Source organism: Myzus persicae, unplaced genomic scaffold (assembly GCF_001856785.1).
Source record: "Myzus persicae strain clone G006 unplaced genomic scaffold, MPER_G0061.0, whole genome shotgun sequence".
Lineage (NCBI taxonomy): Eukaryota > Metazoa > Arthropoda > Insecta > Hemiptera > Aphididae > Myzus > Myzus persicae.
The window spans coordinates 837,578-854,230 of NW_019103945.1; the positions used below are offsets into that span (position 1 = coordinate 837,578).

Consider the following 16,653-nt stretch of genomic DNA (forward strand, 5'->3'; position numbering starts at 1 on the left):
TACAATATTATTATATATTATATTATATACCGGGTGATCCAAGACCCTCCTTAACGATTTCGAAAATGTTTGTTTGGCGCACAATGCAATATAGGTAGTTGAACAATATTTCTAATAAATTGTTAGTGCAAATTAAAAAAAAAGTTGATAGTAAATCCACAGTAAGTTTTTATGAGCGTCACAACACTTAGAATTTTGACAAATTTCCGTAAGAATCGCGAAAATTAGCAAATTATCTTTAGTTAGAAATTCATGAAAAGTTTTCTTTTTATGTCTTAGATTTAAAAATTAAATACAAGATTTCTCATGAGTTTGTCTACCTTTATCAAAAAACAAATTTCTATCGGAAAGTCAAATTAAATTTTTATGAGCGTTTGAAGTTGAAATGTTCACAACATTGGATATTAACTCGATTTCTCTTGTAGCGACTTTCTTATTTTGTTGCAATTCAAAAACAAATTACTATAGACACTTGGAATTCGCACCATATGTTTATTTCATCAGTTCGTATGTTTGATAAATTTTTCAAAATATTTTGACTCGTTTTAAAGTATTGACGAACATTTTCAATTTTCATTTTTATTTTTCTATAGGTAGATACATGTGAATAAAATTTTATTAGTTGCGTCAAAAAGCATGAAAATTTAATACAAGACTCTCTTAATATGTTGTTGCAATAGCAGTTGAAAAATATTAAAAATGCATAGGGGCTCGATTTTTTCATAAGCATTTTGAAGTTCAAATGTTGACAATAATATTTATCAATTTGAAAATTGAAAATGATTTTATAGTTACAAATTTATAAAATTTTCAATTTTTACAGCTAAGGTTTGAAAATTTAAAACAAAATTCCAATCAAGCAGTTTTTCCGTGACTAAATATTATACAAGTACAGTTATTTTTTACAGACATTTTAAGTTCAAATTTGGACAAATTGCATATTTACAAAAAAATCACGTTTATCATTTTGTTGTAATTCGGTTTCAAAAAGCCCAATTTTACATATGTATGTTATGTTTAATACGCATGAAATCATTGAATTCAAATTTAATAGCATTCATTAGAGCGATCTCTTAGACACCTAAAACCTAATGTACAGCAGTGCGACATCCACTTACCCGCTTTTTTTAAATTCTTTATTGGCTCATTCCATAGCAGAATATTTTTGGGAATACCTACACTGATAGGTATACCTATAATATAAGAGTCTAATTTCAAACGAATTGTATACATTATGAGTTATAACTTTATGAGTATTGTAATAACGCAAAAATTAAAAAGAATAAAAGAATTTAAAAGAATAAAATAAATTACAGAAATCAATCGTAAATGTTAGTACGACGCCTGCCGACACTAATATTCAAGATGATCTAAATTTACGTTACTACCTTCCTCCTGATCGTCGGAGGGTTCTCGAGATCGTGTGTTCGAGAATTTGATCAAATACACTTCTATGATGTAGATGTAAATGCATGCACATATAATTTAATATAATGCAGTCAACAATACTATATTTTATATTTTAATATGTATTATGTCTTACCTGACTCGCAGCTGTCTCTGGGTTATGCAGTAGGAGTTTTAGGTGACACAAATTAATTATTTAAAATACTCGAATAAAAATAAAGAAACACACTGATTATTGCTCGTCAAAAGGAGTCCAGTTGTCGCTCGTAGAATTCGGTATAGAGAGGTTGTTAATCTGTTTTCGCGGTGCGCCTGCACTCGCGAGAGGCTGTTTCACTCGAGGAAGGTGCTCATGCACTGCCGAAGGGACGATCCGGTTGTGCCGGCCAGAGAGTGATAGGCGGCTTCATCAAAAGGTTGTTTTGTACATCCGATTTCTCTTCTGTGACAAGGACCTTTTTTACCATACCTTTTCTCCGGCGGCATGTAAGAAAGCCACACGTCCTACGCTCTACAGTTGCAAACATAGGTACGTGTCGATTTCTTAATCCCTGATCGTATAATATAATTAGACAATTTTGTCTGTGACAATAATTTATTGGGGTCTAGAGATTTCCGATTTCTACGTGTGACAGTCTGGCCGTTATTTATTTATTTGTTATATCTTAAATAATTGTTACAATGATGTGTGAGCATATCATTACAGTATTTAAAGTGTTGATGATATGAGTGACGTGTACGAGTAAGAGCATTAAAATGATTTAACGATAAAAAGTATAATTTTTTTCCAACAATGTTGACTTCCGAAGACATAGAATTCTATATGTTAAAAAACGTCATTATATTGTTTTCATAAAATATAATCAGTGTCTTACGTAGTTGCGTTAAATGGATCACCCTGTAAATAATGATAATAGAGCGTATAATATAATTGTATAAATCTGTTTAAGCCGTATTCCTGGGAGGAGTGTCCGGGTTAGGATGTTTCGCCGGGGCGTGGTTAATAGTATTGGCTTAAGGAATGGTCGGTTAAAACTAAAACACGAAGTATTGTGATGTTGTATTTTAGTATAATGTTTTTTTTATCATTTATTAAATCGCGTGTTATCGTGGAAAATGTAATGCGATGCGTTGGCGACTTTGCTATTCGGAAAAAAAATAATCCTTCAGACCGCAATACGACAGGCATCTCAGCCGGTCTTTCGGTGTGAGTAGTTAATATTGTTATGCAAATCGATTTATTTATTTTTTGTCTACTCGGTAAGAGCGGGAGACGTGCCGCTACCAATGAGACAGCACACGGTCGACGCCATGCCGTCTTTATGTGTCTTGCAACGTTCTCACCGGACCAAGACGACGTGCTTAGGACGAACGGAAGTGGGCGGCGCCGATACATACATAAATATCCGGTATCAGTAGGACGGGCAAATTGGGTAGGTAATGCGGAAAAATGACCAAGGCAAAAAAAGAACATTTAAAAAAAATTAAAATATAATATACTAATGGTCCATTAGTAATGGATTGTGAAAATTAAAAAAATACATACATTTGTAATGTAAGCGATTACTTAGTGCCCACACATTTAAACATTTTAAACAAATAAATCCGAAAAAATATTGCAAATTACGATTACAAAAAAATGCACGTAAATGCTTCGTTACAGACATACAATAAAAAGTATTTAATAAATTATTTGACAATATGAAAAGGTCACTATATATAATCTACACATAGGGAATTCCGGATTTTCAGTACCCAATACAAATGTATTGTACAGGGTGAATCCCTTGTTTTTTCTTCAATAATGCAGTTATTCAAAATCAGATTTTTTGTAATTTGTAAACATACTTTAAGACTATATTTTCAAATACTTAAATTTTTTTGTACTATACTTAAGGAGTGTCCTGTGGAGATACAAACTTCTGTTTTTTTTTAATGAGAACACTCCTATTCAAATATAAATTATACAGTAGATATTTTTTGGCGTATTTAAATCAAAATTCGTGCTAGTAGTTTTTGAGTTATTTATTTGCTTTGAGTTATACGGATAAAAGTGCCATAGTAATAACTAATAAGTTTATAACATATATAGGGGCTATGGTGATTTGAAAATTGAAGTCATTAATATTAATCTATCGATATTAATAATTTGTAAAAAAGGCCCAACTATAATAAATACTAGATACAATTTTACGTCTATTGTATATATTTTATGTAAAAACAGTTTTAAGAACTATTATAGTTAATATACAAACATTTTAATAACTAAGAAACTACTCATTCGAATTTTTCATGTGGTACATCAACATTTTCAAAAAAATAATCCACTAATTGATTTACACTAAAAGAGGGGGGTTCTCATTTGAAAAACAGAAGTTTGTATCATCGTAAAATACTCCTGCAACTACTGTTGTACAAAAAAATTCAAGGATTTAAAAATAATATTGTCTTTGAGTATATTTCAAAATTCAAAAAATGAGAATTTGAATTTAAATCTATTATTAAAGGAGAAAATGGGGGTAAGCTTGATTGGTAAATCACCATGTATAAAGACAAAGAATATAAGATATATTTTTTTTATAGTATGCACATAATTTTATGAAATAAAAACAACAAGATTTTTTAAAAGAAGTAAATGACAAATGTTATGTTTCAATATTTTAAATTTTTAGCGAAGCGATGAATGTATTGATTTTACAATGATGAGTGTTTTGTGTGTGTTTGTCATCAAGGTTTGGGGCAGTAAAAGTTTTTCAATTTTCCTCAACAGCAACTTTTCTGGTAGGGTAGGAAAAAGAATCTAGTTGGTGCATTCGGGAGGTCAAAATTCCAAATTGTTTTCAAAAGCCACATGAAAAACAAACAAAAAATTAAGGAAAAACGGGAATTTTGGGTTTTTAGTGTAACTCATAAGAAAATGCCTGTATAGATACATGACATTTTCACTGAATGCTTGTGTTAGAATTTTCTATACGCCATAACATTTTCAAAATATTATGGATCAAGTTGAATTATTTATAGGCATATTAAATTTTCGATTATTGCTTGTTTTTTTTTAAACTAATGTAATACAATGTTCCTCGTAAAAAAATTGAAAAACAATTTCACGAAAAATTACTTAATTATTGAGTTATAAATTCATAAATATTTTTTTTTATACCTAAAATTTTAAAATTGAAAACAAGATTAATCATACATTTGTGTAAACAACGACAAAAATGTGTACCGGAGTTAACGTTTGTACAACATATTTAGATATTCACCTGATTTCTCGTGGAGTGATTTTATTATTTTGTGTTAACTAAAAAACTTAGAGTGACAAGTGTCCCTTGTTAATAAGTAAGCCGTTGTAATAGATGTGTTTGACTTAAATCCAATGATATAATCATTGTAGTGTTTTAAATACAACTTTCTTAAAGTGTATTTAAAACAAAATACTTAGTTTCCAATACTTTTTGCTTTTAGTTTTTATAATTTCTGTTTTCATTTTAATCAAGTAACATAAAAATGAATATTAAAAATATTAAAAACCATTATAATAAAGGTAATAATATTATTTTTTATGAGACTTAACCTCAACTGAAAATTAAAATACCTTGACTTAGAAAAAACAGATGAGTAATTTAATGTTACAATAAATTATTACTGTGTAAAACGCTTATATCATATGAACTATTAAGTATAATATTATACTCTTATTTCACATTATTTCTAAATCCTAACTTATATTTTAAATTGTAATTAGTTTTACTACTAAATGTTTAATAATCATATTTACGTGAAAAAATTATTTTTGCTCGCCAATAAAATGATTCAAAATTGGTCAAACTAGTTTTATAGTGTTCAAATCTAATAATTATTATCTTTACACTTCGTAAACTTTGCAATCATTATCAATTTAATTTACATTTAACACACACTAACCTAGCCTACCTTTAATTAATGCAAATGCCTCTGTTTTATATAGGGCAATGTCAATTTTAATGCTTTTTAAATATCATTACACAGGTCACATGGTTTGTATAAATTAAATACGCAGGTAGCAATTATCTGCGTTGTGAATCAAGGATACAACAAATGTAATCGAAATTCTCCAAATCTGATTTAAGCAAGCTAACATATTTCGGGCAATCGGTTAAGTATTCATGTCTTCGGTGTCTTCCGCATGGTAAATAATATACAACTCAATTGAAAATAATAATTAGAACAGCAAAATTTCTTACCAATAACATTTTATTAGATATTTTATAGTTTACTCAAATCCAATAATTGTGTTTCTAAGTTGACACTAACCTAAACATGCATTATCCGGTTTAGCTGGTTAATATAGAGTATCGGGATATTGATAATATAAACAATATAAACTGTCATATTATTAGCCATCATAAGTGTGTGGAAGGAGGGTGACAGGCAAGGCTGCTGCCTCCGATCCCACGAAATCCCTAAAATGTAGTAAGTAAAATGTACTAAGAATATACAATTTTTTAAAACATTTCCAGTATGCGTGTCTGAAAATAGTAAATTATACAATTGTATCGTATGGTATTGTATTAAATACATATACTTTTTAATGATAACTGATAAGACAGCTTCGACTGCCATGGTTTTTTCTATGACAATACCGACTTCTCATACGCTAGCTACGACGGCACTAGGTATTTTGAGACCCTGGACAATATTTTTGTTGGGGCCCTTGATGTTTATGGAACCTGATTGTACATAATCACACTACTTGATATTTTGTTTTACATAATAGCTGACAATCTTAAGACACTTTTCAAATACCAGTGAATCACCAGTTAACAATTATAGCGGTATAATTTATTATTTGTAATCAACAAATTTTTAATTATAATCAATATTATTATTTTAAATAGATACAATTTATCAGATATTATTAAAATATTAAAACATACTTATTACAATAATTAACATATTTTTTTATCATAATTCTATTTATTCTACCACTGATCAGTTTATACATTTATCTTTATATTTAAATAACAAATTAGATTCACAATAAGAATATTTTAAAAAATAATTAGTGATTGAATACAATTGGTTTATAAAATATTATGAAGTTTATAGCGAAAGGAATCATGCAAAACAAAAAAAAAATAAACTTATTCAACTTTTTAAAGTTATAAAATAAAACTAAATAGTTAGCTAGATAAAAAAATATATCTGTAGGCATATTCATGTGTGAATGGGTGTAAATTAAATTATTATTGCAAGTGATAAATATAATATTATTTTAAAAAGTAGATATTTATATTTATGTTTTCTATTCTATTGTTTTTTGAAAACATTGTTAGTACAACATGGCAAATTTTACTTTCATAGTAAAACATTTTACACCACTATTTCTAAAATTAGAGTAAATTTACCTCTTATAAAATTTAGAGGCAAGAACATTGTCTCAGAGGATTTTATTGATATTATTATTTTTAAATACCTTATGAACATTTGTAAACTATTCATTTTTTGTATATTTTAAAATGATCATAACAAAATACATTATATCATGTTCAATAATGTAAATTTTTGTCACTTAAAAATTTTTTTAAAAACATTACATCATGATGATCTCTAATTAAAACTCATTTAGGTATTTGTCTGGTGTAATTAAAAGCACAATCAAAGTAATTTATTCGTATATTATGGTGTTATTATAGACCATCTGAAGGCCCTACAACATGGAAATTTATTTTAAAATAAATATTTTCAGAACAAAAGTCAATTAAATGACCGAATAATTAGCTGCATTCCAACAAATCTCGTTTTACACTATAATCATTAGATACGTCGGCATTGGAATTTAGCACATGTGCCTATAACCTTGAGAGGCAATGTAACAAAATAATAGGTAGAATGAATAACTGAATATTAAAATACCATAACAACAAAAATATGTCGAAACGATTTGACAAAAATATTATTTAACTGGACGTAATAATGTTATATAATGTGGTTCATTTAAGTGTCTACATTCATTATTTTCAAAAGTCTTTTTTATTGAAAATAATATACATTTTAATTTCATATTCCAGGATGGACTATTTCCGAAATATAAATGAACGTCAAAAACGTTTCCTATTGATTGGCTGTAATCACTGATCATGAGCACCATTTTTCGTCCAAATAATAATATTCTATAGTTTATTCAAATGGAATATAGACGTCTCCAGTGTACTGCATATCAAAATAGTTAAAATTGTATTCTTTTATTCATTTTCTGAAACTATATTATTGAACCGTGATGGCATGCCGGCTTGTTGTGCTTATAGTTGTTATACATAAATAATTAAGTAATGTTATTATTATATTTACTATATAGGTATTATTATGTTGGAAATTTAAAAATGTTTAAATTACCTAATGATCTAATAATCTAATTATCCAATTACATGTAATATGCATGATTATTGTATAAAATATAATCGTTCTATAAGAATTGAATTTCAAACAGAGCAAAAAGGCGGCAAAAGTTTGGACGAAACATGGCCGCTATCTGCTCAGTTGGTTACTCTCTCATTATCTAGGCCGTCTACCACTGACCACCAGCATCATCTATAACATCTATGGCACTCCACTGTCCCCGGTCTGACAACCGTGTCCGGAGGATTTGGCGGCATTTTAAATTTTTGTCGTCGCAATTTCGTCATGGAAACTAACTGCACACGATCATCAACACTTGCCAACGATCGCGGTCAATATTATTATAAATACAATCTCAATCGACTATAGAATTCGTATTGTATAATAATTTAGCCGTCGAAAAAATTGCCTGTTCGAGCTGACGACTGCGTTTGGTGTACACGCCGCTGGGGTGGTAAGTAAACGCGCCGGGCGTCTGCCATCACACAACACACCTATATACTCTGTCCGGCCAGAGAACGTATCCCTCAAAACCGGTTCTCTGGCCGGACGGAGCGCGTAACAGTAGTTATCTCGTCTCGTCCGACGACGACGGTAACAACAGAAATAATAGAAATGTTTTCCGGCAGCCATCGCGGGAGAGGAGGTGCCAAGAGAGGAGGCGCACGGGGCATGGCCATCATGAACGTCTACAACGCGGTGGACTCGGCGCTGCGGGACAGGACCCGACCGTGGTCGGCGCCGTTCGTGTGGCTCGAGAGCCGGACAGGCATCGGCCACGCGAAACTGTTGGTGGGCTGCGCGCTGGCCGCGCTGGCGTTCGTCGTCGCGTCCGGCCGGATGGTCATGCTGTTCAGCAACCTGCTGGGGTTCGCGTATCCCATGTACGCCACCGTCGAGCTGATGGTGCTGGACGACGCGCGCCGAGAGACACCGCCTCCGCCGTCTCAGCCGCCGCCGCCGCCGCCGCCGCCGCCCGCCGAACCGTCCGGACGGCGCGCGCCCGTCCCGCCGGCCACCCGGTGGCTCACGTACTGGATAACGTTCTCGGCCGTGCTCATCGTGCAGCAGCTGTGCGGCGACGTGCTCCGGATCATACCGTTCTACTTCCTCGCCAAGATCGTGTTCTTCGCGTGGTGCGCGCTGCCGATGGAGGCCAACGGCTCGGCGTTCGTGCACCGATTCGTCGTGCACGATCATCTGAAGCGATTTTTCCACTGACCGCGTCTCGGCCGACCGACCGACCGCCTGCCCGACACGCGGGGTCCGACGCGTTTTTTTAATCACATCGCCATCACACGTGCTCGCGACGATCGCGATTTATGTGTGTACTTTTTAAGCACGCGCCGCGTACGAACGATAGTGTGTTTTGTTTAACCACCAGCGAGTAAAATAACACGTCGTTTTACACGAAAACCAGAATCTTTTATTTTACTATATACCTAGTATATTATAATATACGCTTTCGTATTGCAGTGAAAAACCCCACGATTGACATTGAAACCAAGTCCCTAGACGAGCCGAGACGTCACAAATTTCAAACCTCCAAAGCGGGACCTTGATGATCTTAACGGTTCACAGAAAAACAAAAATTTCGTTTTCGGTTTCTTTTCGGTTCTTCGAAAAACTGAAAACTTCATTTCCTATTTTGGTTTTATACTTGATTGTGGTTTTGTTTCGATTCTTTAAAAATTGTAATAAAATATTGGTACTGTCATTCGGTGTCAATTACGGGCCAATAACAATTTTCGACCAGATATTATCCTAGCAATTCCTTAGGACCGAGGAGAGCAATGAATAAGTAAAAAATGTACAAATGTAGTCATTGTCACTATTAATCCACGACCCTGATTCAAATAAGAGATCGAAATTAATCTTGAAAAAACCTTTACATAAAAGTAAAAATATCGGTTACGAGGAAGTTTCAGTTTTTAAATTAATTTAAACAAGAATTCCGGTTTTAAAGTTAATTTAAATATGAGTTTTGCTGAGATTCCGGTTACCGATATTCAAAAGGTTCCGGTTCCAGAACCGATTCTTTTCTGCGAGGTTTCAGTTCATACTACAAGGTTAATTTTAATTTTTGGCAAAAACTTGAGTTGGGATTTATATGTTAATACATTAGTTATGAGACTAAGTAGTTTTTGTAATTAAAATTATGTTATTCCACAGATATAAGGGGTTGTAAATTATATTTTTCTAATACTATTAATAACATTTATCTGATCACACGGTGGTTATTAAATACCTACCAACGTGAAATTTGATACTACTACTATGTACAGCAAAGAGAAAAATCTAGTTTTATTAAACTGTCGGAAGGGTAGTTCTAAATGCATGAAGTTACATTGAATCGATGACCGTGACACATATCAAAAACTGGTTGCCGTATACTGTATATTATTGTATGATTAAGTATTAACCCCGAGAAGACGACTCGCACTATGTTGAATAATTCAGCCTGAATAGTGCAAAAAAATGACGTCCAACAAAAACCAAACCTTGAAAAAGCTCCAACTCCCTTCAAACACATAATAAAATTCTTCCAAAAAAGTCTACCTGCCAAAGTAGTTATTATTATCTACGTTGCGGTAAAGGTTAGGGTTATGTAGTATGATGCGAATGTCTGATAAAATCATAATGCGATCGTACTTATTCGATGACTTGACGAATACCTAACGATATCCGATAACGGAGTATCTACATCGTGCAACATAGTAAACACTGATATAAAACTTGTCTGCCTACACAATGATACACAATACATAATTAAAAACTATAGATTTATGAAAATAGGTAACGAATTAAATATATGAGTTACAAGTGTTACTACGTGAGTATGTCGCGTTTTTAAAATTAAACCAAGTCGTTAGTGAAAATGTTTACACAGGTAAATTTGCCAGAAGTTGTCTGTCGGGAAAACATACCTTTTTTATTTTGTCGCAAATAGGCTACAAATCCAAATCAAGAGATGTAGATTAATTAAAAGATAGTTTTATGCTGCACAAAATTGCCCAAAATTGCACGTTTCGGGGTTTTTTTTATAAAAATGTACTTAAATACAAATATTATTTTTATGTTTGTGTTATTTTTGCTATATTACGTTGTTGTATGAAGTATTGGACTTTTATATCTAATAATAAGTATAATTATATGTATATATGTATATAATGTATATATATAATATAATACGAACCATAACTTGAAAAACAAAATTATACTTTATCAAATAGATGTAGTTAAAACAGTAAGAGGTGGACTTAAGACAATTGAGAATGAAAAGGGACAAATACTCTATGAAAAATTCAAATCAGTATTTGATAAAAATCCCGGATACAACATAATACAACATAGGTTCCCAACCTATGGTCCGTGGACCACTAGTGGTCCGCGAGACATTGTCAGGTGGTACGCGAGCCATACTTACAAAATGTAAAAATATTTTAATAATTTCATTTTCCTTTGAGGCATAACACTAATTACTGACAATCGTGTATAGTACATCGTTTCTTTATAAATATATATTACATAGTGAAATCCATGTTATTAAAAGCCTCATATTCATGTAATAATAATCAAAATTCTAAAATATGTGAAAAAAAATTGATTCTTATTTGTAAGAAAAATAAGGTATACAATTGAGGTGGTCCGTGACGTATCCAAAGTGACGTTGATGTAAAAGAATATCCTGCTATTATAATAAGCTGCTACAAACAATGCCCGATAACAAGTGTCGACTTAGAACGTGTGTTTTAACAGTTAATACTTAATACTCATAGTAAGTGACAGACGACATAATTTTACCGAAACAAACTTGGACATGTACATGATTATAAATTGAAATTGAATATTAAATATTGTAAAGTCAGTTTTATATATTATATTGTCAGTTTATTATTATTTAAATTATATATATATATATATATATATATACATTTTATATTTTAATATAATTGTTAATCCCAACTACCTAGTTAATAATAATATTATAAAAATAAAATTTGAAGTATCCGTAATGAAAATTCTGTTTTTGCACGATTTTGTGCATTTTAACATTTTAATTGAACGTTTTTTAGGTCTTAGCTGTACAAAAATCCTATTTTTATTCATAATCATTAATCATAAATAAATGACATAAAGAAAAATAAAATAGAAAAAATAATAAAAACAAAAATAATAAAAATATAATAATTATATATACATATGTACAGCAAAACTTAAACGGTTACAGAAGTAACCGTTAACAGAAGTTCGGTATATGAGGTGGCCGCTATATGGAGATCATACAAATTTTTAAAAATAAAATACCAAATAAATAATTCATAAGAAACGGACCAAGAGAGGAGGGACATTAAAAAATGTATTTATGATTTACGAAATAATATAGGTAGGTACAGTTTAAAATTTAAAAAGAAAATATCATAAGCTTTTTTTAATCATGTATTAAAGTTTTAGATTTATTTGCTTATTTGAACAATTTTTTTCAAAATAAATTTCTGCGGTTTTTAACAGATTATAACCATCTGCGTCGCCTTCTTGAAGAGTGAAAGCTGATAATTGTTTAATTTGATTTAAAACCTCATAATAGTTTAATACATTGTACGCGAGTTCGTCAGTTTCCAAATTTGTTTCCTCCTCGTTATTACCTGTTGTTATGAATGACTTGATGTCAGTGCTATCTTCTTCAGTTCTTAGATTTTTGTCGACCAAAAAAAAACTCTTCACCTTGCATACGTGTTGGCAACATATTAACTAATTGTTCGCCGACTATTATTTCGTTTTCAAGATCTGTGTTATCTAAATCTACATGCGAATTTTCCAAAATAAAACCTGCTTTTTTATAACATTTAGTAACACAATTGCTTGTTATCTGCTTTACAGGTACTGTTTAATCCGCATCAAAGCGTCTAAGACAGTTTTGCTTTTTGATAGTTCATCAGCATCTTTTACTACGTCGATCTGTGATAATATTCGGCGGAGTATCATTTTTCGGTAAATAGCACACGTTGAACACAATGATAAAATACACAGTTGTCAGTCACAAACAAGTGATCGTCGCGTTATCGGCGTTATAAATTGACCGTTAATTATAGTGCCCACTGTATATAGAAGTATTAAATATTAATGTACTTTCCCCATGACACTCGACGGGACCAAAAAAAAAAAAATGACCGTTACACAGAGGTGACCGTTAACGGAAGTTTTACTGTATTTTATATTTATTTATAATTAATATTAAAATTATAAGTGTTAATAACCCCCCATACGATATTGCATTTTTTAAGATTACGACGTATTATTTTTATTATTTTTTATTAATATTATTTACTGTCAACCGAACAGATAACAGGAAATAGTATTTTTTACATAAAATCAATTATTAACTACAATAGTGCTATTGTCGCTTAGGCCCCACAAAGTAAAATCCTATGGCACTTATTCAAAACAAAATGTCACTCATTCCCTATTTATTCACATATTATAAATGTTAATTGATTTACTCTTTTTGGCGCCTATGTCTAAATCTAAATTTATATCGTAACAAATAATCGTATCGATAAATGAGCAAGAGCAATCGATAAAAAATGACGTCGCTTATGCCCCAATCACAAAAACATGTAGATTTCGTTAAAATAGTGTCGCTAATGCTCTTTTGCATTGTCGCCATCGATGTTATAATTATTGATGGATGTATCGATCACTCGATAATGTTACGTCACATCATGGTTTAAAATGTTGAGAGATATAGTATAATATAACGTATTATTCATATTAATTACCAATAACACACAAATAATATAATATAATCTAAATAAATAATAAGCATTTTTCTTATACTTTCAAATAGCATTTCAAACTATTTTATGATAACTTAAGTTATTAAATTTGTGTAGTAGGTATACTTATTACTTTTTTTATTGGTTTAGGTCAATAATGAAAACGAAACGGGTTGGGTTTTGAATATTTGTATTTTTTACAACGAAATTTATAATTGTTTTAGTTATACTATTTTAATTAGTTTTATTTTATAATGATTGAGCTTCCGTCACTTGGTGAGGAAAAACATCCTGGCAATCACCAGGGATGATATGAGAGCGCACTGCATCTCAGACCCAGTTACTATAGACTGTCCAGCAGTGCCGCCGTTACAGTCGTCCGTGTCACAGACATCGCATTTTTCGACTTCGGTTCCTGCAGGTAAACAGTCATCGGTGCCGGGGGTCTCCTTGCAGCCGCGTACTATCGGCTTGCTTGTGCCATCTATCGATTAGAACGGTAAATAAGAACATAAATTGGATCGCAATTTTATTTTAATTAACACTTACTTCCTTTAAGGATGGCCTTGAAACAGTGAAAAACTTCACCGGCTAGGAATTTAGCTGCTTTAGTTGTTTCACCAGCTACTGGTGGAACAGAAGCGTCTGGTGCTCCAGTAGTTGCAGTTCCATTTCCAGCATCACCACCACCACCACCACTACCTTTAGCACAAATGATTTTTGTAAGTTTTGCATCACTTTCCTCGGTGGCACATGCTGCGTCATTCAACTTGCATTCGTAACACGACAAACCATTGGCTAAAATATATACCATACATATTTAATATAATAATGTATAAAATGTTCAATTTATATCATGCAAACAAGCATGCAAAATAATATTACAATGCATACATCATCGGTGTACAATGTATTAAAGAGATATAATTAATAATTACCCTACATACAGGATGATTTTTAAGTATGCATTATTACATTTTTATTTAATTATACATTTATTCAAATTCTTATTTTTATAATATAAGTATAACTGAAGATAATATTTAAAAATCTTTGAAAAATCTTCAAATGTTTTGTTGTATTACTTAAGAATGTTCCAAACAAATGAACCAAACTTTTTTTTTTATTATTTATCTGACTATTTTCTTGAAAATTCTTATATACGTAATTCTAATTCTAATCAAAATGTTCATAGTAAGGATTACAATGCTTAAAAATAGTTTTAAAGGAATATAAGTTTAATACTAAAATAAATAATCAATGGATAAATAAAATATAAATTATCATCCAATATTTCCCATTGAACCCATTTCCATTATACTTAGTACTACTAAAGTTATATAACTCAAAACCTACTCTCTCGAATTTTCAATTAAATACAAAAAATATAAAAAAATATAAAAAATATAAAACTGTAAATAATTTTGAAAAAAATAATTAAAAAGAGTTCTTAACACAAAAAAATAAAAGCATAATGTCCGGGATTTATTTATCAGGCCTGAAATAATCTATCACCATTATAGGTACCTTTTAGCAAGAGTGCGATAAAATGTGTTGTACTCACTCAGGACGAAAAATCCGCTCAAGCTCATATTAATGAGAATTATTACGGCTAAAGATTTCATGTTTGTGTTTAGACGGCAAGACTTGTAAAAATTTAAAATAATAGAAACCAGTAATTACTATTGACACAGTAAAAAAAAAAATATTTTCTTTAGACGACTGTTTTCTCTGGCGACCTTTACTCGGCTAAGCTTCGAAGTAGACTGACGAATGTTTCCCAACCAATTAATTAGTATACGTGTATATTTGATACGAATAAACATTCTGATTTGGCCAGATACAGAGAGAGTCATATTTATTTTTTATTAAAAATATTTTACTGTACCTATAGCCAGATTATTATTTATTTTAATTTTATAATATTGCGTTATTGTAGTTTTTGAATGTCATTAAAATGAAAAACGGAGGACTTCTTTAGACGATTGCAGTTATGTGCTGAGATATTATAATTATTTGACGTGTTTAAGGTCTAAAATACACACATATAACTGCTCATAGGATTTGCATAAAAAAATATAATATCATACTGAAAATGATGTAGGTACCAGGTACCTAATCTAAATACCTAACAATTCGTTACTGAAAAATTATTTTTATTTGTATAGTTATAGGGTAGGTAAAAGAGAATACATGTTATTATATTAAATATTTAAAACAAAATAAAATATGCATTTATAGGTACCTATAAAAATAATGCGCACTTATTCCAATTTTGACAAAATGTCGATTTCAAACATTATAAACTGATTAATCAGTAGATATAAGTAATTAGGTAAACCTAGGTATAGTGTTATATTAGCATTAGGGCCGGATAAAGTTCGGGATAAGTATAGAGTCAATAATATATATTATTAGAAACCTACAGTATTTAATATAATCTAATTTAATCGTATTAAATTTAATTTATAAACAAATTAAATAAATAGAAAATTAGAATACTTAAACGTACCTACCTAGACACCTTTGTCATATTATATTGTGTATTTAAATGATTCTACACGTTAGAAACTTTTGCAAATCACCCACAACTGTTAACTGAAGTACAAAATGTATACTTTAATAATATTAATAATATTATCTATATTTTATAAAGTTTATGAATGATTATAGATAATAAAATTAACTAATTTAGTCCTCTCGAATAAGCCATAACTATGGTCTGTGATTATTGATAAATATAACAATATAAAGTACTTAAATCACTATTTTTCTTCTTTACACCTAAGCATCACTTCACAGAAATAACGATACATTTGGAAAATCAGATAAATTCTATGTCTTTATTATGGTTCGACATAAATGGTGATATAGTAAGTCCTCGTATTTTTATTACGATACTGACTGATCCGAAGCTAATGCGAGCAGTGTATTATCAGGTAGGCAATTTTCCTGCGTTATGAATTTCGGGCCCCACTTGATGGGTACCTCATATGAATACTATGTCTTTTTAATAAAATTGTTATTTTTACATGCTGATGAGCGGCTATAAGTACAACTCAATTACCTTGCCACCTAAGTACTCAATGTA

At 30.9% G+C, this 16,653-nt stretch overlaps 2 protein-coding genes across 2 annotated transcripts; one reads left to right on the plus strand and one right to left on the minus strand.

The window, feature by feature from the left end:
* Positions 1 to 8,457: 8,457 nt before the first annotated feature.
* LOC111036742 (receptor expression-enhancing protein 5-like) lies at positions 8,458 to 9,006 on the plus strand. The gene has a single exon (XM_022318879.1). The coding sequence runs from the start codon at positions 8,458 to 8,460 to the stop codon at positions 9,004 to 9,006; it is 549 nt and encodes a 182-aa protein (XP_022174571.1).
* A 4,770-nt stretch (positions 9,007 to 13,776) lies between these two features.
* Positions 13,777 to 15,296, minus strand: LOC111036744. The gene is made up of 3 exons (XM_022318882.1): positions 15,127 to 15,296; positions 14,112 to 14,360; positions 13,777 to 14,046 (listed from the first exon to the last, which is right to left on the minus strand). The coding sequence occupies exons 1-3, from the start codon at positions 15,185 to 15,187 to the stop codon at positions 13,832 to 13,834; spliced, it is 525 nt and encodes a 174-aa protein (XP_022174574.1). The 5' UTR covers positions 15,188 to 15,296; the 3' UTR covers positions 13,777 to 13,831.
* Positions 15,297 to 16,653: the final 1,357 nt, after the last annotated feature.